Source organism: Hyaena hyaena, unplaced genomic scaffold (genome assembly GCF_003009895.1).
Source record: "Hyaena hyaena isolate Hyena2069 unplaced genomic scaffold, ASM300989v1 scaffold_1920, whole genome shotgun sequence".
NCBI classification, from domain to species: Eukaryota; Metazoa; Chordata; class Mammalia; order Carnivora; family Hyaenidae; genus Hyaena; species Hyaena hyaena.
Window position 1 is genome coordinate 123,398 of NW_024082558.1, and position 25,722 is coordinate 149,119.

General features: G+C 47.8%; 1 protein-coding gene and 1 long non-coding RNA gene across 2 annotated transcripts; one reads left to right on the forward strand and one right to left on the reverse strand.

Annotated features, from left to right (window-relative positions):
* Window positions 1-3,499: 3,499 nt before the first annotated feature.
* BRINP2 (BMP/retinoic acid inducible neural specific 2) lies at window positions 3,500-25,722 on the reverse strand (the record flags this gene model as incomplete). The annotated part of the gene is made up of 6 exons (XM_039225140.1): window positions 3,500-5,540; window positions 7,151-7,373; window positions 10,300-10,536; window positions 13,264-13,369; window positions 24,256-24,464; window positions 25,532-25,722. Coding segments are annotated over 6 exons (2,083 nt in total), but the record flags the coding sequence as incomplete, so codon positions are not given.
* LOC120226966 lies at window positions 13,436-15,987 on the forward strand. Its single transcript, XR_005527133.1, has 3 exons — window positions 13,436-13,544; window positions 14,531-14,699; window positions 15,858-15,987. It is a non-coding gene; the product is annotated as an uncharacterized LOC120226966 (long non-coding RNA).

Here is a 25,722-nt window from a genome sequence, read left to right on the forward strand (position 1 = left end):
GGCCAGTTGTCTCTCAGTGGCTCCTTTGGTCTATATTCTTGCTCTGCTGCCGGATGAAACAAGAAATCTTAGTCCACAGCACAGTGTTGCCTCATTACTGTTCTCTGCCGTGGCCCTAGACCTAGGTCATATACTTACCATAGTGACGACACAGCCTAGAGCCTTTGTATGTTGTTGGTACCCAGACATCTCTACTCTTCACAGCAAAGATGCTTTGCAGAACTTATCAGATTTGTAATGGTATTCAAACTCAAACTGATGGTAGAGAAAACAGCAAGAAATTGGTTTTCTCTTTCTATAGGCAGGATGCTATAATTGAAAATCACTGAGCTGATAGGGTTATCAGGAAACCAGCAAATTGATCCCTCTATCTCCAGCCTTAGATAGATTATGTCTACCCCATGCTTAAACTTCTAGGGGAGAGACTTAAGTCTTTTCCTTTCACTCATTACAGCAGCCAATTACTTTCGTTAGAACCACTCCTAGGAAAAGATGTGAAGATTCTCCTACCTCCGGGAAGTCCTCTTCTCCTTCCCAGAAACGTATCTTCCTTTCCCTACCCTTAAACTCCCAAGCCCTGAAACTGGGTCCCTGTCATCTCCTAGAACCCAGATATCATTTACTGACAGGGAGAGGTAGAGACGAAAGACTGCTCTTCCTCCCCTTCTGATATATATGACCTCAGGCAAGTTCTCTAACCTCTTCTCCCTCATGTCAGAAATGGGTAGACTGGATGACCTCGAAAAACCTTCCAGCTCCTAAAATCTAATCCTCTATTTTGCCAGTGGGTTAACTTCTAAGACTTATTTCTTCCTAAGGGCATTTTAATTTTCATAAAAGATACAATAGCAAAGAAATTTCACTCTTATATACAAGAGAACAGACTTACATGATGAAATTACAGGCTTTGAAGGTGATATTTGGGGGCACATTATGTAGGCAATATATTCCATCTACTCATAAGGCAGCTCTCCCCATCATGACCACTATTTGCAGATTTGTGAAAAGAAGCCAAGAATGAGGTCTGAACTATTTGTGATGCCCTGTATTTGAAGAGATCTTCATTTATTTTTTTGGCTGTGGATGCATGAATATGCTTGCAGAGCTCAGCATTATATTATTAGCATGGGGTATTAAATATGTTATTTAGTATTAGAGGTATTAGTCTCGAGCATTAGGGCAGATTAGCATTTGATGTATTAGTTATTTGGGGTTACAATTAAGGCTTGGATTCCTGATTGTTATATCCAATAACCAAATTGAGGTTTGTCTCTTAATTCTACATTCAGTTCACCAACATTGACAGATAGCCCAGGACTAATTAATTAATGACAATTCTTTATTTTCAACTGTGTATAAGAATAGGTTGTTCACATCTTCTGATTATTGTAGACTTTCAAGGAGACAGTTTTGACTGGGGACAGCCTTTTTGTATTACAGCATTTCTCAGCCTAGCTTTCTAAGAACTTCTTAGAAAGTGCTGAGTTTGTGGTTTCACGCCTTTAAAAATCTCTTAAGGAATCTTGTCCTTTACCACCCCCCACCCCCACTGTCTTCCACCTGCTTTTTAGAAGCAAAATCTTTGGTCTGTTGCTTTGATGCAAGCTCTGGTACACCAGACACCCATCACTGTCTCACAGGAGTCAAGCATCCATCACAGAGAACAGATGAGTAGGTCAAATATAAACACTTCTTCTACTGTGATTAATTAATAATGTCTTTTAGGCCTTCTATCAATATGGTACTTGCATCTGGGCTCAGAAGGGCACTCCTAAATATTTACCAATGTGTAATAGTACTTTTAAGTGGAGTTGATACACGCAGCCTCATGGTTTAAACCTTCAAGCAGGCAAGAAGTGGAAGTCTTTGTAACTGGGTGCATCTGTTTCTAAAACCTGAATATGTCACACCGTCATCTTTCCAGAACCTTCCTAAGATAAGGAGAGACAACATCCCTCTAATCACTGTGTAGGCATGCGTTCTCCCTAGTCTGGTCTGATTCAGAGACTGACTAGCTATGGTTTCCCACCCCTCAGCTATGGGACTGACCCAGGCAAGACATGAGCCCTCAGTGTACTGACTCAGTTCTCACTGGGGCAATTACCGTCATGCTACTGAAGGTGCTCACTGCTAACTCTGTGCATAGCGCATTCCCAATTGCTTTCCTCCTTGCTCTGAATATTGCTGCATGTGGTGTGCCGTTTCCTCCTGGGTGAAAGCAGGTGCCCACCAAGTCCTACTGTGGAGACATGCACACTTAGTGCTGAAATCAGACTCTAGGCTCCGACACCTCTCAAACCCTGTCACTGGAAGTGTCAGCGCCTTCCTACCACTTGCAGCCCCTTCCCAACCCACACATACTCCTCTGGCGCATCAGTACACCACTGATGAAGAGGACATCTGCTGCTGGTGCCATCTTCTACAGACGAGTGGCTTGACACAAACTCCTCAAAGCAAGCAGTGGCTGAGTAGAAATCTCCAGTACCCATGTTCAGCCCCTAGATTATCCCATCACTCTGGATTTCTGCCCTAGAAGCCTCAGGGGAACTTTGCAGAGAGAAGCTGGGGGCTGTTTATCTCCCAAGGATTTGGGGTCCTTGTGGATTGAAATAGGGTGCGGTGATTAAATATAATGCTGAATTCTTCTCTATGCAAAAATGAACGTTGAAGGCTCTTGGGTGCATAGACACGACCATTCTTTTCTGTCTCTCAGTTCGTTTTGTACCAGCTGAGCTATAGCCCACGTACGGAATGGAGTACTTAGTATTTATGTGGTGCCTTTCGCCTGAAGAAATTGGAACCTGTGGAGAATAGACAGGAAGTGGTTCTCCAAGAGATGTGCTGTGAAATGCTTCTCAGATCCCCCGGGGGAGGCACTCTGGGGAGAACGATGCCTTATTCTGTGCAGCGTGCATCCACCCTGCTTTTTAGTCTGGGAAAGTGGTAATCAGACAGGACAGAGCAAATCAATGCCACGTTGGCATCCTTCCCCGTTTCCTCAAAGGGCAGTCACGGACTAGAAGATGCAGAGTATGGGAAACCCTCCTGATGCCCACAGCAGTGTCAGCAAAGAGGGCCACCCTACCCACGCCCAGCAGGCATCTGGCCAGCGCAAAGGCTGCAGCTCCCCTTGTGAGCAGGGACCTCCTCATCACCCCTCTGATAGTCAGGAGTCCTGCTGTAGGACTTGTGTTAGTTCTCCTGTCTGGGAAAAGGGGGCAGGGTAGTCAGGTAACTCGGGGAGACTTTTGCCTCACTCCAGTCTTCACTTACTTACCAACCCCTGCCACACGCACCCCAGTCAAGCCAGACGCACACCTGCTTGTGAAAACACACACTTATGAACCCTCCTCCCCCACAGCAACCCCTGCCATCCAGGGGTCCCCATGTATCACACAGAGCAATGTTTAAAAATAGAATCCAGGCCACCCAGGAAACCATAATCTTCTCATTCTCTTTCATCTCTCTGTTTTCCCCTAAAAAAGGCCTTTTAAGAAAATATATTAAACCAGGTCAACTTTTACTCATACGTTCATGTGGCTGGAGCAGATTGACAAAGAAAACAATCACAAAATAAATATTTTTGTTTTGTTTTTAGAAAAGAACATTTCCCTATACATTGTCTCTTGCTAACTTGACAGAGCTGCTTTCGTGGACAGGACAGGTGGCATTGGAAGAGGAGTTCCAGCTGGACCATGAGGGGAATGTGGAACAAAGTAGGGGGGCTGAGGAAGCAAGGGGGCCGGAGGGAGGGGGCAGTAGGGAGCAGAGCAAGCCTGCCTGCCCGTATGGTCCTCTGTTGGTGTCACCTTGAGTGTCTCAGGGGAGCCGGCTGGAGAAGCAGTCAGGGTCTGGGAGGGCACAGAGGAGGCAGCTTACAAAAAGTTAAGAACCAACGTGGGGGGGATCACGAAACGCCATTTTAAGAAACCTGGTTAAAAAGAATACAAAAGTGACTCGATGGTGGGGGAGGGGGAGCTGCTCCTGTTCCTCCCCCCTGCACCCCCTCTTGCTTTCTTGAATGGTCAGAATCACTTTTTAAGCATTGATTTTTCATGGTTTCGCTGGTTCTTTTTCTTAATCTCTCCCTTGGCTCCTCTCCTTCAACTGCATTCATTTGAAAGCACCGACTTTACTGAGAGATTCGAGGCTGCTGCATTGTAGCCTCCCTGTGTGAGCAAGAGAGGGTGTGTGTGTGTGGGTGTGGGTGCATGCACGGGCACGCACGTGGTGAGTGTGTGCACATGTGCAGTGATGGTTCGTTTCTCTCCTGCCTACTTCAGTCCAAGCCCTGAGGTCCTGTCGGCTGGGTGCAGAAAGTCTCAAGGGAGAACCCTGTTGGCACTAAGGTGAGGGCTTGGATGATCGTTGCACCCTGGATTCGTGGATCACCTCCCTGCCCAGCACTGGAGTGGGGCCCCCATTAGCTACAGAGTTTGCCTGTCTCATACTCCACAGGGTTTGGCAGCTTGGAATTGAAAGCCCTCAGGGAGGATTGGATTCTGCCCACCTCATTGTTGGCCAGCTTGAGCCGATGCCGGAGCAAGCAGGAGAAAAGGTCAAGCCGGACTTTGCCGGGGGGAGAGAGCTGGTTTACCCGGTCCCTAAGCTCTATGAGCTGCAAGAGGGCAGAGTCCTGGGACCCTTGAGTGTACGGGTAGTCTAACTGGAGAATTAAGTCCCGGATGGCATCTGGGTCAAAGGGGAGGCTGTAGCCAAAGACCTGCAAGGTGTTGATTTTCATGTAGCCCAAGTTCTTGGAGGGATCAGTCATCTCCAGGGGCTCATAGTAGATTGTCTCATTGGAGCTGTCATCCAGGGACTTGATTCGGCTCCGTAGGTAAACATGGACTGTCTCAAAGAAGGTCTTCCACCTGTTCCCCAGGGTGATAGTCCAGTTTTGGCACTGGGCAGCTGCATCCACGTTAGTCCTTTCCCAGTCGGGGAAGCTGCCCTCGTTCACGGGCATGAACCAGCTCTCAGAGTGGCTGCCCCCAAACGGGTTGACGTAGATGGCCATGACAGGCTCCAGGGTGCTGTTCTTGGTGAGGCAGATCTGCAGGGACAAGGCCAGCATCACGTGCACCAGCCCGGGCTTGTACTTGTTACTCTTCAGCGTGAGCAGCATGCGTTTCCTCCACGAAGGGTCGAACCAGCTGCCCAGGCGCATGTCGTTGCTGATGAAGATGGAATGCACCTCGATGCGGCTGTCCCGCTTCTGCAGCAGGTACTTCAGCTCCAGGTCCTGCAGGTCCGTCTCCAGCCCCAGAAAGTTCTCCAGGGACTCGGCCACCTCTGGCCGGCACAACCCCTGGGCCAGCACGTAGCCTGCGTTACAGCCCCCACAGCGCGTGCTGTTGTCGGGAGCACAGTGCGCACAGGCGGGCCCTTCGCCCAAGGCACAGGGGATGGGGCCCTGGCAGGAAGACTGGTCGTAGGGGCAGGTGCAGCTGTGGCTCTGCTCCAGGAAGGTGCCGGGTAAGGTGCTTTCTCCACAGTAGAGGAGGGACTGGATTCGGTTCCACCAGTAGGGCAAGGACCTTGGGAAGGGAGGTAAGAATGAATAAAGAGTCCTACGAAGCCACACACTGCCGTCTCCCCTGAGGGTAGGAGGAGATTGACTAATAGGCAGGGAAGGTAATGAGAAAGATAAAAGCCCCGAGTTCTCTGCATGATGGAAACCCTACTGCACCACTTTGGAATGATCGAGTAAGGCCTGGAGCTCAGCGTCTGATGGATCAGCACCAGAAATACTTGACATCAGACTTGTACTGGAAGCAGCCAGGCTCATCTGTCCCAAGTACCACCTCCTTCGCTTATTCAGAAGCCTACAGAAGACCTTCCGTGCCCTCTGGACCAAAACGTCGAACATCGTTTTCAGCCTTTTAAATAAGACCGCCCATTCCCTGGCTCTCCAGACTTCCCGACGTCCCACCCATTGCCTTCCCACTTACTGTCCCTGTCCTCCCTGTTCCCACTGCTTCTGTCGCTCTTCCACCCAGAAGAGGAATTTTCTATGGCTGGCTCCCTCTTTAGATTTATATTTCAGCTCCTACGCTATCTCCTCAGAGAGGTCTTACGTGACACCCTGTTCGGAAAGCCCACTGGGTTGCTCTCTATCACATCAGCCTGTTTTTATATAATCCACAGCAAGGATCAGGATTGAAAATTATTATTGTTCCCCTGTTCACAGATGGCTTCTCCGCAAATGCCAGGAGAGCAGACATACTGCGTTATTCACCAACATGTTCTGAGAAACCAGGACTATTCCTGGTGCTTGGTAAGCATTTAATAGTGATTTCTTGGGGGAAAAAAAAAAAAGAACCCATCTCAAAAGCCTTTGCTGGTCTGAGCTCTCCACTCATGCTTCCCTTCTTACAGGTGCCTGCATGAGAGCAACCTCTGGATTGCAAGGCCGCTTCCGTGCCCTGTAGGGGTCCATCTCAACGCACCATTTCCATCTCCTGCCACACAATCTGGCCGAAACTTCCTTCTCCAAGGTAGCTTCTCTCTCTGGCTTTCGCTTTTACTAGACCATGCCTCTGATTTATGTTCCACGAATGTGAACTTAAGTGGCTGTCACACAGTTATCATTTTATAGTTTTTATGTTTCTGTATATTATATCTTCCCAATGAACAAATACCCCCCCACACACACACCCACTGCTTAACATTAGGCTACGCAGTGTGTACTTGTTGGATAAATGAGTGTGCAAGTGGATGGAGGAGTGAGTGCCTATGATGGTAGAGTGAGTGCCTATGATGGTACAGCCCTCTTCTGCTCCTGAGGGCGGGGGGTCAGGGAGGGGCTCAGCTTCCTTTCCTTTTGTGACTCAGAACCAGTCACTTGTTTGAAGCAATCCAATGTGTGTATATTCTCACCATATATAATTGGTGTGTGAGCTTCTACTCCACCCCTTTGTTTCCTAAAAGAACTTCTTAAAATAGAAATGAGTGAGAATTAGAGCATGATTAGAATAACATTTGAATATACTATAATTTATAAGAGGTAAAATTAGCCTCTGTTTGCTCTCTCTGATGTCAGACACGAGTCACAAGTAGGTGAAGAGAGCAGAGAATATAAAAGGCCTCATATGGGCCTCCCCACCGCCGCCCTCAGGCCTCAGTAGCTTCAGGGGAAGGTGCTCACCTCTCCTTGGGCAGGCGGAAGCGAGGCTGCCGGTGGCAGCGCTTACAGAGGTTGAAGAGCCGGCGGACAATCCGGTGGGTCTTCTTGAATAGCAGTTTGAGGCTGGCCCCCAGCTGCTGGTAGCGGTGCTGCAGGCTGGTGTCCATGGCCCAGAACTGGGAGATGGCTGTAGAGTTCAGGAACCTGTCCTCGGGCAGCCTTTTCAGCAGGGCCTGGAATTCCTCTGTGGATAAGGACGCAGAGCTGAGCTGGGAGGAAATCATGCAGATGCTGGGAGGGGCGGGAGGGTGCTCCCCAGACCCAGCTGGGCCTCAGGGTCACTGCCTGAGGAAGGTGGCTCCACATCTATTCCCCCAGGCCCCTTTACAAATTTCTTTTTAAACTGCTTTATTTGGAAAATAATTAACATACCATAAAATATAGCTTTAGGATTCTTTTCCATCTTTCCTGTCCCTAATATGCTTCTGAATTTCAAAGCAGATTTCTGTCATGACCCAAGCAGGGCAGCGGTCCCGCTTTTGCCAGTGACACTGAGATGTACCACTTTCTCACTTTATAACTCCCTATAAGTCCTTCACAACACTGTCCCAGGCCAGTCTTCTTCAGTAACACAACACCCTGTGGAAGGCAGAAGGCAGTCACAGCTGGCACATGTGGACCCAGGGAGATGAGCACCCAGCTCAGAAAGCTTCTTAGGAAATTTCCACTCCCTGAGACCAGCCGCTCCTGTCTCCACATCCTTCTCTCTGACTCTGGAATACCCTTTGTCTCTCTCAAGCTTCAACTCTGGGCCAGATACCCGTTCTTTCCTGTAGCTAATCCAGAACCAAGAGGCTTTCCGGTCCATGTTGCCTACTGCACATCTGAGCTCTTCCCAGAGCTTCCTCAGCACAACATGTGGGCTGAATTCATGATCAGATCTGCTTTTACTTGGGACCCGCAGCCACTGTCCCCTGATGGGGTCCACACAGCCCTCATGTACTCGCCAAGCAGTACTCACAGTGGCAAGTGCCTGGTGTCATGCGCCATATTAAGCATCACTGAACACATCCCACCATCACAACTCATGTGCAGCTGGTGTTGGGGGGACTGGAATGTTCTCCTTAGCAACTAACTACCTTTGACTAGGACTTGAAATGTCAGTGCCTGGGGCCTCAGCTCATTCTTTAGCACCAGGTTCTTCATACCTCTCTTCCCCTTCCCAGTGGTTGGAGAATCATACCTAGTGATGACATTAACGACTAGCATGTTGTTAATAAACATTTAAGCTCACAGAAGAGCACAGGGAGTAATGGGATAAACTCCCATGTGCCCACCAACTAGATTTAGCCATATTAACTTCAGTCTTTTGTTTTGTTTTAGAGAAATTCTGCATAGAAAATATCTAATTTATGACCCTAAACTTCCCCTCCATCTCCATCTCGATGTAACCACTTTCCTAGATGTTTTCTTTATCATTATCATCTTTTTAAAATTTTTTTATTTTATTAAAAAAACTTTTTAATGTTTTTATTTATTTCTGAGAGAGAGAGAGAGACAGCGTGAGCAGGGGAGGGTCAGAGAGAGAGGGAAATACAGAATCTGAAGCAGGCTCCAGGCTCTGAGCTAGCTGTCAGCACAGAGCCTGACATGGGGCTCGAACCCACGAACCGTAAGAGCATGACCTGAGCTGAAGTTGGATGCTCAACTGACTGAGCCACCCAGGCGCCCCTATCATTATCTATTTCTTAATGTTTTCTGCATATATTTATCTGTAAAAATAGTAAGTATTTGTTGTTATGGTCTTTTTAAATGTTTTATTTATTTCTGAGAGAGAGACAGCATGAGCAGGGGAGGGTCAGAAAGAGAGAGGGAGACACAGAATCCAAAATAGGTTCCAGGCTCCGAGCTAGCTGTAAGCACAGAGCCCGACGTGGGGCTTGAACCCATGAACCGTGAGATCATGACTTGAGCTGAAGTCAGACGCTCAACTGACTGAGCCACCCAGGCGACCCGGTTGGTATGTTTTTAAGCATCATATAAATAGTATCAAATATGTGTTATATTTAATAATATTATATCGTAGTATTATATTCACATAATACATATATAATATATAACCTTTTCCATTTTTACTTTGTTTTACCCAACATGATGTTTCCGAGAAAAATCGATCCACATAACTATCTCTCATTTAGTGTTGAATTGTATGAGTGTATCGGGCAGAGATAATTATACATTAATTTTATGTACATTAACCCATATGAACCTTCCATCCACCTATTATCATCACTTTCCCTCTTTTACAGATGAGGAATGGAGGCACTCTGAAGCAGTGTGGCTCACACAAGGTCACAAAGCTGGTCAGCAACACAGCGTCTCAGTCTTTTGGGGCTGCTCTCAGAAATTACTATGGGCCACGTGGCTTGTAAACAACAGAAATTTATTTCTCACAGTTCAAGAAGCTGGACGTCCAAGATCAGAATGCGAACATACTCAGGTTCTGGGAAGACCCCGTCTGGGTTGCTTGTGGCTCACCTCTTACTGTGTCTTCACGGGGTGGAAGGGGAGAAGGATCTCTCTAGGGCCTCCATTACAAAAGCACTAATTCCTAGTCACCTCCCAAAGGCCTCACCTCCTTGGGCATCATATTTTGAACATATGAATTTGAGGGGTGGGGGTGGGGGTAGGGACACAGACATTCAAACCAGAACCCAGAGCAAGGATTCAGAACCAAGTCCTAAATCTAGATCTCAAATAACCTTGATATTAGCTATACTGTAACAAGCCAGAACTAGCATGTGCTGGGTGCCTCCTAGAACTATTCTATGTACTTCATTCTACCCAGCAAATATTCCTTGTGTACCTCTGTGCAGGAGATCTGTAGCAAATCTGTAGCAAACAGACCAGGCAAGTCCTATGCCCTCAAATATATCCACCTTAGCTTATTAACGCCTTAGGACTCATCCCTGTGGTAGGGATCACGTCCATTTGCACAGACAATAAGAAGACAACCACCTGAGACTTGAGGTGGTGATTACCCCGCTAGGGGCCATGGACACAGGCAGCGGATGAGCCGGGACCCAAGCTGAGCTCCCCACGTTCTAGTCCGGCGCCTCACAGCCACGTCCCATTGACAGGGAGGAAACGTGGGCCGGCCGACTGCTCACCTGACTCCTCAAACTGCCGGTTGTGAGTCATCCAAGAGTCCTGGATCTGCAGCAGGCTGTCCTCCATGGCCTGGATGTCAGCATCCGGACAGTTGCATTCTGGGAAGGTGGGGCTGCATTTGCACCAACAGTCATTCTCCTTGCAGACGAGCTCACCCTCAGAGCTGCACGTGATATAGCTGAGCGCCGCCGCCACAAAGCGCTCGCGCAGGTACTCGGGCAGCAGCACCTGCAGGCCTAGGGAAAGGACGCGTCAGGGAACTGTGGGGCAGAACCAGTGGGGGGCCTGTTTCCCACGCTCGAGGCCGCAGGATCCCCAGCTGGGGTTCTGCTGACTTGGGCATTCTGGGCCCATGAATGGTCACCCTAGGGCCTGACCCTATGGAGCTGACTGGGTGAGGGGCTTACCGCTGCCAGCGTGACAGGTGGGAGAGGATCTGAAAATGCAGATGAGGAGCATCAAAGCCCAAGGCTTAGGAGAACCCCTCACATCAGCCAAATTGAGAGCGTGCATATCATATGAATGGCCTTATTGGCTACACATCAGCATTTCTAGGGTGGAAACGGGAAGATGTTTCAGATGAAAGAAGAGCTACAGCCCTCACGGGGGAGGAATCAAGGCTTGGTGGGCTTTTTGCTCTGCTTCACATAGCCATCCTGTTTCTGGCCTCGCTGAGGTAAGCAGCAGACCTCCTGGGATGTCCCACCGCACCCCCTGATGGCCGAGGAGCCTGCTCTGGTCAGGAGGCAGGGACAGGTGGTGTTGGTAAGCAGTGGTCAGGCACCACCCCAAGTGCTTTCCAGATATGATCACAGGTAACACCCTGGCCACACTGAGAATCCAAGCCCAACGACCACAGTGACCTCCCAAGTTACAGTCCTTGTCAAGTTGGCTTGGTGTCACACCCTGCCCCGCTACCATCAGGTCATACTGCATAACTGGGACTGGCTGCCCTGCCTCAATATGCTTAACTCTTATGGAGATTTGAAAGTTCAGTTAAGCCTGGGTAGGTAGGAATGGCTCTCAGCTCTCTTTTCTAATTAGCTCTTTTGATCTTGGATATAATCCACCAAATTGCTCCAAGCTTCAGTTTCCCTATCCATCTGTGGTGGATATTAGTTTACCGGGAGCAGAATATGCCCCTGTTTGGCTTCAAGCCACACATGGTGGCTGTTGGAAGCATGTCAAGGGATGAATGAAGGACAGGCATGCCTTTGCATGCAGCCTGGGCCAGGTTCGAGGTCAGATCTGCAGAGGCTCTCTGAGTAGGGACATTGAGAGAGGGACTGTGCCAGGAGAGTGAGGGAATTGAGAACTTCCAGATATGATGAGCTCCCCTTTCCTCATGGATCTGCCAGCTCTTTATCACTACACCCTTGACCTTGTCCTTGGCAGGAAATCAGAGAGACCAAAGTTTGCATCCTCATCTCCGTAGACCTCAGAACAGAACTTAGCACGGCAGTGCCAGTGGATGTCCATTGTTCCTGTTTGAGATCCCCCACCTATCTGAACTGCTCCTAAATTTTCCTCTCTTGATACAGTGCCCACCATGGCACCAGAGTGGCCCTCCCCACACAACCTGTCCATACACTTGCTTTCAGCACACACCCATCCAAGTCCTTTCTCTTCACCTCCCCCACTACCTCCCTCCTCCTCCCCATAACATTTCCCATTGCTATAAAATAAGTGCCCCGAGCAATGTCTGCATGAGTGATGGGCTATAAAATTAAATGGCATAAACTATTCCAAATGAACCACCAGACATTCCGAACTTCACTCATCGCTAATTTCCAGACACAAGCCCAGTCCATCTAGGGACACAGGAGAAGAGGGATGCTAATTGCATTAGGGGGCTCTAAATAAAGCAGTCTTTTACTCCTTTTTATTATATATTCCTTGATTCCAAAAGCACTGATGGGTTGCATCTGGCTCAGGTTGCCCGGAATTTGTAATCGTAGATCCTGGGTGAGGGCTATTGATTTTATAATACCAAGACAATAATATCTTAAACAGAGTCCAATTCAGTTAGGCCTCAAGAAAAATGAACTTTTCCGACAGCCAAACAGCTCTGTCTGAATCAGTTTGCACAGCCCTGCCCCCAGGGTGCTTGTGAGGGGCAGACGGCAGGAGCTAAGCACCTCCCCTTACCTCCCCTCACCTGTCCTGTTGCCTTCCTGTTGGCACGTGGGTTTTAGCTAGTTCTGTCTCCAAGGGAGGCTCCCATTCCACTCAAACTGCTCTCCTGGTTTTGATCCCCATGGATGATTACAGGCCCATCACAGAAAGTAGGGACCACTCTCAGGGTAGCCAGTGGTCCCACAGTGTGTAAAGCTCTATGATGGCCCCGTAACCATCTGCGAAGACTAACTGTTCCCCCAATGTGCCCTTGGGACAAAGCAGAGCGTTCTCTGGGCAACAAAGGAGATCACCCAAGAGACCAAGGTAGATAGGATGTCTGTGCTACTGCTGTAGGACAGTGACTGGGTCTTGAGGAGGACCATAATGGGAGAGGGTTTGGATGCTGAGTGGTGTGAACAATGGCCTCAGGTGCAGGGTAAACCATGTCACAAGTTTTCTCAAAAGAATGAGGGAAAGTTGTTAAATACAAGTCCCAGAGCTCCTGGTAGCTCTTGTCTTAAGAAGGGTTTAGCCAGGGGGGCACCTGGGTGGCTCAGTCGGTTAAGTGTTCAACTTCAGCTCAGGTCATGACCTCAAGTCATGAGTTCAAGCCCCGTCTCGGGCTCTGTGCAGACAGCTCAGAGCCTGGAGCCTGCTTTGGATTCTGTGTCTCCCTCTCTCTCTCTGCTCCTCCCCTGCTTGCACTCTGCACCTGTCTCTCTGTCTCAAAAATAAACAAACAAAAGGGTTTAGCCAAATGAGGCACAGAGGGCTTTTTCTCCTCCTAGTGGTCTGAGTTTTTCACCCAGTGTGAAAAGCATGACACCCATCACGGTACAGCTTACCCAGTAACTGCACTTTGTTCTCCGGACTCTGTACCAGGACAGAGCTGACGGAGTCCAGATTGTCGTAGTTGCTGCAGCCCAGAGGGCCCGTCCTGGTCTCTGTGACCTAGAGAAGGAGGGCACAGGGTGGATTTAGCTATCAAGTGGAGACTGTCCCTATGTGCTTCCCTCTCCAGCCATCCAGTCTCAGGCTCTGTGTCCTGTCTATGACCAGCCAGAGAACGGCATGGGTTTCCCTACCCCGGGAGCAGAAAGCCACATTTCTTCCTTGTTCTAATGCAGTGAGTATCAGTGGCAGGTGTACACAGTGGGAGGCTTTCAGAGGGGGCCGAAGGGAATTTGCATCTGGGAAGAGAAAATTCAACGTAGGCTGAGGAAGCTGGACCTCTAGCTTGAGTCCTCCCTCTCCCTCCCCCAGAGGGAGACAGGAGGCCAGATGTGGACACCACCAGCCGGCTGGCGAGCCCAGCTGCATCCACTCAACGTGGTGCTCACAGGCTTTAGAGATCCCAAAGATGAAAAGCACTAGAGAAATATGAGTTATGAGTATTATTATTAGTATTAAACATTTAAGTCCCACCTCGGCACTGAGACGTCCTTAGAGAAAATCAGCCATGGGCTTACTGCATATTTTAATAAGTGTATTAAATATACATAAACTCTTATAGCCATGTAATATTCCAAAACACCACAGAATCATTTTAAAATATTATAAAGTTGGCCTATCAGTTCTTCCCTGATGTTTTTAAAGTATAAGATGAAAAATGGGTAGCTTTAAATGTACTGAAATAATTCCATAATAAGAATGATGGGGACCTGCGGCCCTTTCTTCTCAGGATCCCCGAAAGCTTTGCCAACAATCAATCAACCAATCAACGAGTATTTATTGAGCAGCCACTGTTCAATTCCATACAATTCATCAAGCATTCACAGAACGCCTTTCCTGGAGTTGTGCAAGGAGTCGGCCCTGGTACCGCTGACCTGCCCCGACTCCAAACACCTCTGCCCTGCAGCAGGCACACGAGTTGCAGTTTTCCATCCTTTTCTGAGAACGTGGGGTGAGCGTCTGGGTCCTCCACACACCAGAGGCTCCACAGCAGTAAGCCTGTATTTATTTTGTTCACCATGTTGCCAACAGCGATTCACACCGTGCCTGGCAGACCGTGGATACTTAATACGTTAGAGAATGTGTAGTATGTTCCAGGCTTTGGGGGGGTGGTGGAGGGATGAGCACAGAGATGCACGAGTTATATGCCATGTCCTCCAGGAAACAACCTGTGAGGAAGGCAGGTGCACATGCAACTGGCAGAGATGAATCCAAGGGGAGCTGAAGCCACGTGTCAGTGGGTGCTGAGGAAAAAGTTCCCTTCCCTCTGAGCAAAGGGAACACAAGGGAAGAAGGAGCAGAGGAGACTCAACTGAGCTGGTCCTTAAAGGTAAGTAGAAGTCTTGTTGAATCACTATTGTACACCTGGAACTAACATGATACTGTATGTTAGCTATACTGGAATTAATATAAAATAAAATAATAAAGATAAGTGCAAAGGGAAAGGGAAGGAAAGCACACGGAGAGAAAGGAGAAGGGTTACCATGGGCCACAACACATAGGCTCCAAAGTGCATAGTATACGTGTCTAGTGCCCTACAAGTTACCAGGGTGAAGTCACCAGGTGAAGAGCAAAGTGTAAATGACATTTTTTAAAGAGAACTTAGTATATTTAGTTTTCAAAAATACTCATGGAACAGAGTAATTCCATGAGAGATGGTTTGATACTGACTAGAAGTACAATAGGGAGAGAGCCTTGCAAGATAAAGTAGTCTGAGAAGGCTTCATGGAAGAGGTGAGCCATGAAAAATGAACGGGGATGGAGGGGAAGGAAGGCAGAGAGAATGAGGAGAAAAGGGGGGTAACTGCAGACAAAGAAGAAGGGGTAGCCTTACACATGATGCACGGAGCAGCAGAATCCAGCCTGAGTAAAGAATGGGGCCAAGGTCATGACAGGGGCAGCAACAGCCTCTCTACAGTTGCCAAGTTCATCCTCCAGGACCATCCCCTTAACCCTCACACAAACTCCCAGAAGTCTCACTGCTCTCACTCTCCAAGGAAGCAGACCCAGGTTCCAAGAGTTACAGTGTGCCAGGCCACAGAGCCATAGCAGCTGACACAGGATCTTATTGTTTGAATCCTAGGACTCCAGTCAGTGTCCTCCTGTCCCCTGTGAGGGCACATTAGAGAACTGCAGAAAATAGAGTGAGTTAAGCCCCTTTGGATGACATCACTTCTAAAAACAAGTGTAAACAAAGCAGTTCATCCAAAATAGCTTAGGGATCTGCCTTAGACTTGAAAGCATAGTATCCTGATATTACAGATGGGGAGACCTTGGCCTGATGAGTTAAGTGATTTATTCAAGGTCACACAGCTAGTTACCTGCTGGGCGAGGATTCATTCAACTCGTTCATACACTTTTTCATTCATTCATTTATTCATTTAACAAGTATGCAAGGAGCATCCAGAACTCACACTGAGTGAGTCAGACACAGTCACTGCCATAAGGAGTTTCCAGACAAGTAGAACATGTTTCTCTGATCCCACAGGTGGGCACCAGGTGCTGAAAACCATCTCTGTGCAGAGTGAGCGGGTGATTGGCTAGCTGTCCCACTGCAGCGGGGAGGCAGAGCCAGGTGTCTTTCCAGGCGAAGTCATCTTTATCTCTGTGGTATAAACATCCCTGTAAGAGGAGCCGTGTCTGAGGACTAGCCCAGGCCTTCTGGAATGTGGGGGACTGAGTGGCAGGGTGGGATGGCGGGTGGTTGTGGTCTTTAGGATACTTGCTTGTCCCCTCCTCCAGCTAATCTGGCCACACCGCCACTGAGTTTTGCACTGGCTTTTCCATCCACCCATCCCCGAGTTGGTTGCTCACCAGCATCAAGTTCAGGGAGGGAGGGAGCTACATGCCTTATGTAGGAGTAGGATGACCCCTGAAGAAGGATGAATAACAGAGAACAGCCACTGTCTTCTCCTTTACCTCACCACGGTCCCTACCCGCGTAGCACCAGTCCGTCTGCTCCCCCACCACCACCGCCATATTGTGTGGTATTCTGGGCCTGGCTCTGGTGCGGTTTTCTGACCTTTACTTGGCTAATCCCAAAGGTCAGTTCCACAAGAGGACAATCAAATAGATAAGCCCTTGAAAGGATGTGGGTGGCTTCCCTTTGTTAATTGCGGCATGAGGACTGGCATGAAGAAGAGACAGACTGTGAGCCGCACGCTCATTTCCTTAGAGGGAAGGGGGCAAGCCAGATCTCCAAGAGTAGGAAGGTGCTCAGATTGCATCAGGTCCCAATGCCATTGCTCTGTCCACTGCTATTCTGCCTTGAATCACCTCTGTCATCCTTAAAGATACAAGGAGATGGGAAGGAGAAAGGGAACTGGAGAGGGTCCTCTTACAGATAAGGCCTGGGCACCGACTTGATAAGCAGGATTGCCGGAAGGCCCCTTCCCCCGAGTGATGGAAGTACCAGAGTCTCTGGAGGGTTAGTCCAGAGAACCCTGTGCTTTCTCTAGCAGAGGCAGACAGCTTTGGCAGATTACAAAAAAAGGCCCAAAGAGGTAATGGAAAGTGCAGTTCACTCAGGCGCACACATTCAAAGAGCACCTCAGATAAGCTTTCAAAAAGGGAAAATAATTGTGTGCTAATTGGTCTGTTGACAGAGACTGTCCTGCCTTCAGAAAGCCCTGATGGATCTCAGGTTCATTAGCACATCCAATTTTCCATAAATACTAGATCGTGTGAACACTCATTCCAGTGAGCCTGCTCTCCCCCACACCGCCCATTGCCTCCCTGCTGCTCTTGTCTTACCTAGGGGCACACCTACAAAGCTAAGAGGGACAGAAATGGGCTTCTAATTGTGAGCAATAGGGCGGGGCAGGGTGAGCACAGCTGATGGTGTGTGTGCTTAAAAGAGCTGCAGATTGAATCCCAGGCTGGGCACTGAGGAATTCAGACAAGTCTTGTTAAGGATGCTTTGTGAAAACCACTCCTTTTTGCCATCCTGGGACCCACCTGAACTTTTGTGTGGGCTCTTTTCAGTAAGCTCTGGAACATATCAAACCAAGTCCTTCCCCAGACTTCGATTAAGTAGAGGGCAAGCTGAAAATGAGAACAGGCTTCTCTGCTTAACGGCTCTGATCCCTTCCCAGGCATCACGGACAGGAGGTGCGGTGTATATGTTCGGCCCTTTACAGTTTGCGAAGGGTTTCCATGTGAACTGTGTCATTGGGTGTCATCCCTACCACATGGCAGAGACAGGGGTGGGATTCACAGTATTAATCAGCGGGTAAGACAGGAGTGTGAGGACTGATCAGAAGAGGTGCCAGCAGCGGCACTAGCAGCATTCTGGAGACCTGCCGAGGTCCATTCACCATTTGGTTTCCATCAAGGGGAGATCTGGGGCCTCCAAGGGAGGGATGGGGCGGTTACAATGGCATCCAGGTGATTGCATGAAGACTATTTACCTGCTGGCATGGAAGTGGTTTAATATTCTAATAGCTGGTGTAGCCCTGTCAGCTGAAGGTAAGCCCTGGGTACATGTTAGCCAAATAGCTGGTAATCTCATGTCTTGGGGTTCATTGACTTCACAAGGTCAGAGAAATGGTGAGCACCAAGACTGAAACTTGATCCCATGCCTTCTCCCTTGAGCAAGGTTGTTTCCCACTAAACCGGGCAGCCCACCTTCACCTACCTAGCATTTTATTGAGTGCCTCACCACATGCCCACCACTGTGAAGGAAGGGTGTGCAAACTACAGAGGCCCTACTGCTCCAAACCCTCCTGCCATCCCTGTGGGTGTGGGAAGGTGGCCGTGGGGATGCGCACAGCTGGAACGTAATGTGACAAATCCTACACTGGAGGTATGCAGTGATGAGGGTAAACCTTACAGCAGAGTGAGATGTTCAGTGGGGTCTCAGAGGAACATGTCAGATAAACCAAAGGGAACAAGATGCTTCTCTCTCCATGTTAGTGAAAAGAGGTGGCTAACAAGGGGGAAAAAGTAGAGACATAAGAATAGGCAGACAGGTTGCAGGATTTTCCCTTCACCAAGGCTGAGCAGGTGAGCAGAACCCCATGCCACCCACCTTGTTGCAGAGTAACGACAGTGCTGGAAGCCAGCTCTACTGCTGCAAAGGCATGTTCAGTAGAGGGAAGTGGGTGATAGGGGCTGCAGCCCCAACAAAGGAGCGTCAGCTAGCAGGGACGCGCTGTGGGATGCGTCTAGCCTACTGGCCCTTGCTGTGTGGATCTGTAAAAGCATGATCGAGCAAAGAAATGGTCTCTGGAGGAACACTTCACAGTAGGATAAAATGAGCAGTTCACCCTATCAGGTGAGCATGTGGTAGGATAAGGTGCCAAGACCTCCCAGTGCTCCTTAGTCTAGCAGTGTGTTCCTGGACAGGTCACATGGTTCTCTAGAGCCCACTAAGCTACATGAGGATGAGGACGTGGAGGAGTGGAGGGAGGAGAAAATCCTGTTTTCCCATGTCTCTGAATTGCATCCCATGGAAAGAGCACATTGAACTCCTCAACAGAAACTCCAGGTTAATCCGCTCAGTGGAAGATGAATTATCTCATGTTCCAAAAAGAGCCTTCCAAGTATGGCGGCCCCACTTCTGGGGAGATGGGCAGTGGCTCTAGTTCTGGAAAGTGCATTGACTAGCTTCCTGTCTCTCACTTTACCACCTGCAGACTTTGCCAAAGAGATGAGTCCAGGAAGCCATATTTGAGACTATGTATTGGACTCTATATTGGCTTAAAGTGGACCCTGAACAAAAATTTCCTCCAGAGAAGTTAGAACTGTGGTACTGAGAGAAAAAATTTAAAGGGTGATGGTGAACACCCTTAAAATTCAGAATAAATAATTATCAAGCATTGCTAAGTGCCAGAAACTGAGAATACAGCAATGAACAAGAGTGGCCCCTGCCCCAATGGCACCAGCTGAGAGAGAAAACAGAAAGATAGTGTTCAGTCTGGGCCACAGTCAGCTCCAGAACAAGGCAGAGCTAAATATAAGCTGATGTCATTGGTGTACAGAAAGGTCTAGAAAAAAAATAAAGGAAACAACTTGGAAGAGAAGCTAGAAGGTGAAGAAGATGGAAAAAAATAGATGACCTGTATTCCAACAAGAAATGGGGTAACCTAGGAGTCTTATTGCCCTTTTGTAAGACCCATGTGCCTGGAATACATTTAGTATCTTATCCTTGGAGATCTGTGATATTCTTTGCCATAGTCCTCTTTATAAACCATCTTTATGCTCAAGTGACCTGGAGTAGCTTTGTTTCTTTCAACTAAACATGTTTATATGCCCTTGTACACACACTGAAAAGAGCCTAACCTATGTGTAAAACAGGGTCAGTGACTCAGTCAGTCAACAAACCTTTACTCATCACCCATAATAGAATAGGCTCTGTACTTTTACTGGGAACCAAAGATGTATAAGAACCAGTCCCTCCCCTAAGGACCTTATGTTAGCTAGCAAATATAGTTCAAATGATTAGCCCTCTAAAAAAGGCATGTGCTTGATACACCAGAGGGGAGCATTTAACTACCTTGGGAGTCAGGAAAGGCTTCCCAAAAGAGTAGCCTTTTTGACTTGAGCAAAGAAGGGTGAGGGAGAGACACTTAGGTAAACAGACAAGCAAAGCAAACAGGTGCTTTGAATAAAGACTTATAGTGGGGTGCCTGGGTGGCTCAGTTGGTCAAGAGTCTGACTCTTGATTTTGAACTGTGATCTCACAGTTTGTGGGGTCAAGCCCCACATCTGGCTCTGCACTGACAGTGTGGAGCCTGCTTGGAATTCTCTCTCTTCTCTTCTTTTTCTCTGCCCACCCCCCACTCATTCTCCCTGCCCCCTTCTCTCTCTCAAAATAATAAACTTTTTTTTTTTTTAAAGACTAACAGGACGGGCCTACATGATAGAAATTGTAAGTGAAGTGTTGATGGGGAAAACACGTTGAGAAGAGACAAAAGAACACTAGGGGTAATCTTCAATGGCTTTCCAGCTTTGTTAAGATGAGGAATTATTCTTTCTCAAACTCCATTTGTGCTGTGGCTCATGCATTCTCTCTAATATTTTTATTTGATCCTCACCAAAATCCTTCAAGGTGAAAAATATATTAATTATTGGACAGTTTTAAGGATGAGAAACCTGAGATTCAGAGTAGTTAGGTACCTGTTCACAGCCTGCCAGGAGCAGTGGCACAGCAAAGACTCCTGGGCTCGATCTTATGTTCTTTCCATTGTCACACTGCCACCGTGGCTGGGGCACAGTGCTTTAAATAGGGTGATGCTTTGCACTCATGCATGCAACAGAGAGGGTGAATAAGGGAGAAGAGCTGAGAATGGAGATGGAAAGACTAGTTGAAAAGATAATGGAAGAAAACTGGGCAAGAGTTGATGAGGTCCTGAATTCAGGGGAGAGCATGGCCATGAGGAGGCAGTGAGGGGCAAGTTAAAGACCTATCCAGTGCAGCGATTACAGTGGAAGACCATGAAGTCTAAGGCAGTGAGACAAAGAAGGCCATGAAGCAGGGTAGAAAATGAAAAGTTGGTCAGGTCAAAGGATAGGTAGGAACATTAATGGGACCTTTGAGTTGTTGCACCTTTCATTTCCAGAGAAGACCAATTCTTCTCCAACTGTCTATTTTTCTTGTTAGTCCCCTTCACTCGTTGAGAATTTCCAGCATTAAGCTTGCTTTCCACTGTCTCTGTTATCACCACAAGGTCTGCATCTCTCCTGTTGACCTCAGCAGCCATGTAGAAAACCCTTTGAATACCCTGGCCTCCCCGGCCCCTAGCCTTCTCCCCTCTCCATTCGTCTTGTCCTCCAGCCCCACCTTAGCCACCCACACTCATGGCCAAGTCCAGAGCCTGATATGTTTCACTAATTGCACTCTCTCCAGTCTCAAATGTACTTCAACTTCCAATCTTTTGACCTAACCAACTTTTCACATCCTAATGATCTCAAATCCCTTGGTCCATCACTATAATCACAGCTTTATGTATACTCTCAACTCCCCTGCTTTTTATCTTGTACACACACACACACACACACACACACACACACATTTCTGTTCAATCCAACTCTCCACCTACTCCATGCCTGCCTGTACTTGAAGTACCAAATGTAGCTGATAAAACTCGCAGCTATGCTGGTTGGTCCCATGTTATAATTATGCCTATAGGTCACAAATGGGGCACTCAGTGCTGCCTGACAACCCACGACACTTATCTAGTCCATTAAAATACCTAACTCCTACTCTTAGGAAACTATCTACTACCTTCTTTTCTCAGTAATTCCTTCTTCTTCCTTTTAGCCAAGAACCCTGCTTCTTGTGGAATCGAGGAAATAGGATCAGTCAGGACATCTGCACCCCCCCCCCACCACCACCACGTCTTCATCCTACTGCATGTGTCCTGTGCACTTGAATGCCTCCTACTACAAAGGATGAGATATTTATGCTCCTATGTAAGAGCCACTCCTCCCACCTGCCCAATTGTTTTTGCAACTGTCTCCCATCACTCCTGCATCATTTTCTCCCTCTCTCCTGAATCATTTCAATCAACATGCCAAGATTCTTGACTATCTCCCGTCTCAAAAACAAAAATTCCACCTCTCTTGACCTTACGACACTCTCCAGTGATCACCCATTTTTTTCAGTTTGCCTTTACAGCAAAACTCTTAAAGAATTGTCTCTACTCCATCGATTCCTCACTTTGTTTTCTCTCTTGAACCTTCTGCACTCAGTCTTTTGTCCCTGTCATGACTCCAAAACCACTCTTATCTAGGTTGCTAGTTACATCCATGTTGCCAGGTTGAAGGTCCATTCTCTGTTCAACAGCATCTAACACAGCTGCCTGCTCCTTCTTCTATGAAACACTTGCTTCACATGGTCTTGTGATAGGACTTTGGTTCTCTTCATACCTTTCTGCCTGGTATCAGCCTTCTCTGTTGGATCCTCTCCTCTTCCCCATTCCTGAATATTGATGTGCTGCACAACTCAGCCTTAGGACTGCTCTACCAGCTACATCCACTCCTCAAGTGATCTCACCTCATCCTTTCCCCTGATACTAAATACCAACAACACGTGTGTATATGTTTGTATGCCAAATTTACATCTTCAATCCTGATCTTTCTCTCTGAATCCTGGTGTTTATATTCAACTGCCTGTTAATACCTCTACTTGGATGTCAAGTTCACTGTGTCTAAAACCAAGCTCTTGATTTGCTTCTTTCAGAATGGCACCTCCCCCAGTGTTGTCCTTCTCAGTAAACGCAATCACTGTTCATCTCACTGCTCATGCCAAAAATCTTGCAATTAATCTTGATTCCTTTCTTCTAATTTATTAGCTAAGCCTGTAGGCTCTACCATCAAAATATATCCTGCATCTGCCAACTTCTCACTACCTACCTCTACAGACCCAGCTTTGTCTGAGCAAGAACCCATTATTTCTTCCCCTGACCACTGCAATAGTCATTGCATCAGTCTCCAGGATCCCTTTCTCCTCTCTTCCCTGATCAGTAATGCCCTCATGATTTTAACATCCTTTATTGATCTCTGTATCAGGCAATCTACCACCAGTGGGGGGGGGGTTAGGGGGGGAATAAAATTTTCTCTATGGCCTTCTTCTGACTGCACCCCAGCTATATTACGCAGTGTTTCTAGATTGTAACATGCTCACTGCCACTTCAGGGCAATTGCACGTGCTCTCACTCAAGATACCCATGTGGCTCCCTCCCTCCCTCCCTTCATTCACATCTCTGATTAAATGACATTTTTTCACACAGGTCTTCCCTAAAGTGTGGTGTTCCCATCCCTCTCTATCCTGTTGCCCTCTCTATCCTATTTCTTCATACCATTCATCCCACCTGACATTATATATTTAATTCATTATGTCTCCACCACTAGAATTTAAGCTTCATGAGGGCAGGGACTTTATATGTGTGATTCACTCTGGGATTCTCAGTACCCAGAGCAGTACCTGGCACATAATAGGAGTTCGATAAATATCTACTGAACCAATAAATAAATGACCAAAACTTTCTAAATTTGGGGTGTGATAAGACTGACCACTACTCGCCACCTTAACTTTATATTTAGAATAAAAATAATCCAGCATTCTCAAGTATTGTCATTGCCCTTCTCTTCCCTATTTCAGTATGAAGTTTCCTAGAATTCTACTAGATATAAGTAGAGAAGACAGGATGAAGGTTATGATAATTAATGTTGTGGTAACTTTTGATCATTTTCCAACATGCATGGGATATCACCCCTCTGCTTAAAACTCTCTGGGTGTTTTCCATTACACTTTGACATATTAAAATCCTCATCATGGCCATGTGATCTGGGTCCAGTCTACTTCTGAACCTCATCTTCTACCAGTGTCATCTTATTCACCTTACTGTCATCACAACAGTCTTCTCTGTATTCCAAGGCACCAAGCCGGTTGCTGTCTCAGGGCCCTAGCACTTCCTGTGCTTGCTGTCTGAATACTCTTCCCTCAGATCATTCAGATGTCAGCCTCAACGTTTAAACCCAAAGTTCCCTCCCCAGACCAATCTGGCTAATATTAGCTGTTCCTTTCCCTCACCCCAGGAAATCTACCTTATGACTTTGTCTTTTCTTTCCATTTTTATCTAAAATGACTTTGCTTTGACCTCATCCCTCACTAGAACATAACATCTGCCAAATAAGGACCCTGTCTACCTTTCTACCAAGTCTGTTGGCTGGAGACTGCCTCACAGTAGAAGCTACATGACTATTTGCTGTGCAAGTGAAGACCTGGGTCATAGGGACGGTTGTGCCTAATCTCAGAAAGCTGCTTTCCCATGTCCATCAGTCAGGCCTAACTGGCTTGGAGCAGGCTAAGACTCTAGGCTCCCTCTTGGTTTCTCTCTGCCTGTCTGCCCCCCCTCTCCCAGTACATCGCAGGTGGTTACCTTGATGGCCCCTGTGGCTATCTGGATATGGTGCAGCCGCCTCAGTGTGCTCTCTCTGTCGATGAAGTAGGAGGCTGCCAGTTGGTGTAGGGTCTCCAGGGACACGGCAGAGCTGTTCCCACCGCCCCCAATGGCAGGGGCACTTCCTGCTGTCTCTGTCTTGCGGCTCAGTTTCCGCTTGTCCACAAAAATGGTTAGGGACTCTTCCCCTAAAGCAAATGACATGGGTCCACTGGTGAGGCCTTCTGAATCCCCTACCAATGAGAACATGAAACCTGGGGCCAGAACAGTCAGAGCTCACGAGTCTGGCCCTGCAGATGCCCTCTTTCCCCGTCACCATCTTTAGAACAATCTCATTAGACAGGGCACAGGGTGCCAGGCGTCCCTGCCTGAGAGGCCTTCCTCCTTTTCCTTCATTCTTTAACTGCCCCATAGCTCATCCCCTCCCCTCCAGCCTACCCATTTAACATCCTTTATTGATCTCAGTCTCAGGCGATACCTCTATGGGGGAGATAAAATTTTCTCTCTCAAGTTGTTTATGAGAAGTCACCCTGGATATTTCTGCTCCCTCAGAAAGGGCAAAAGCCTTGAAGCTCACCCGCCCTCTTCCCCATCAAACACTCAGCACCGACCACATGCTGGCAGCTGCCCCGAACCCTCAGAGAGATCCTTTTTGCCCATCAGATAGCGAGCTAAATGTTATAATAAATCTTGCTTTCTTCTTCCCAGGGCAGAGAGAACCCTGAATCTTCAGAGCTTTTGATTTGGCCACAGGTACACCATCCCCACTCCCAACCTTGTCCCTATCCAGCCCAGAATCACTAGAATTGGTTTGGGCAGTTACCAGTCTTTAGAGAGGTAAGCAGGGGTCAGGGACCCAGGGGACATTTGCTTTCTTGCCCATGGGTCTGACAACTATAGCCACAGCAAATCTTAGGATATGGAGAAGCCTCTGGGTGAGAAAGCTCTGTCAAAAGAAAACTGGGAGCGCCCCCTGCTGGCAAGTGCTTAGTAGGAGCCTGTCAGTCCCCCAACCTCCTTACCCCACACCCCCTCCTCAGGAGGATGCTTATAAGCAAATAGTAATGTTCTGGGCTGAAGCTGGATGTCAAGAGGTTATACTGTTCTCAAAGGCACCAGAAAGAAAAATATTTCTCAGCCAATAACAGGCAAGGAAGAACAAAGAACGAGGAAGAGTCAAGCTATGCCCCTTGGGTCTTAAAGCTATTTTCAGTGATCTGACTGCCACTTAGTGTGCGGTCATGATGTTGCTTACCTCCAAGGGTGGCAGAAAGCAAGAAATGAGTGCCGTACTTTTTGATCAGGTTTTCAGTAACCTGTTGTAGGTTGGGTCTCCTTCCGAGGAGGCGGATGTTCCGGATAAATTCTGGGGCAAGCGGCAATGGCAAACTGAAGAAGTCCCTCCTCTCCAGAGCCAAGTTGTTTACCTTCCAACGGGCAAACTCC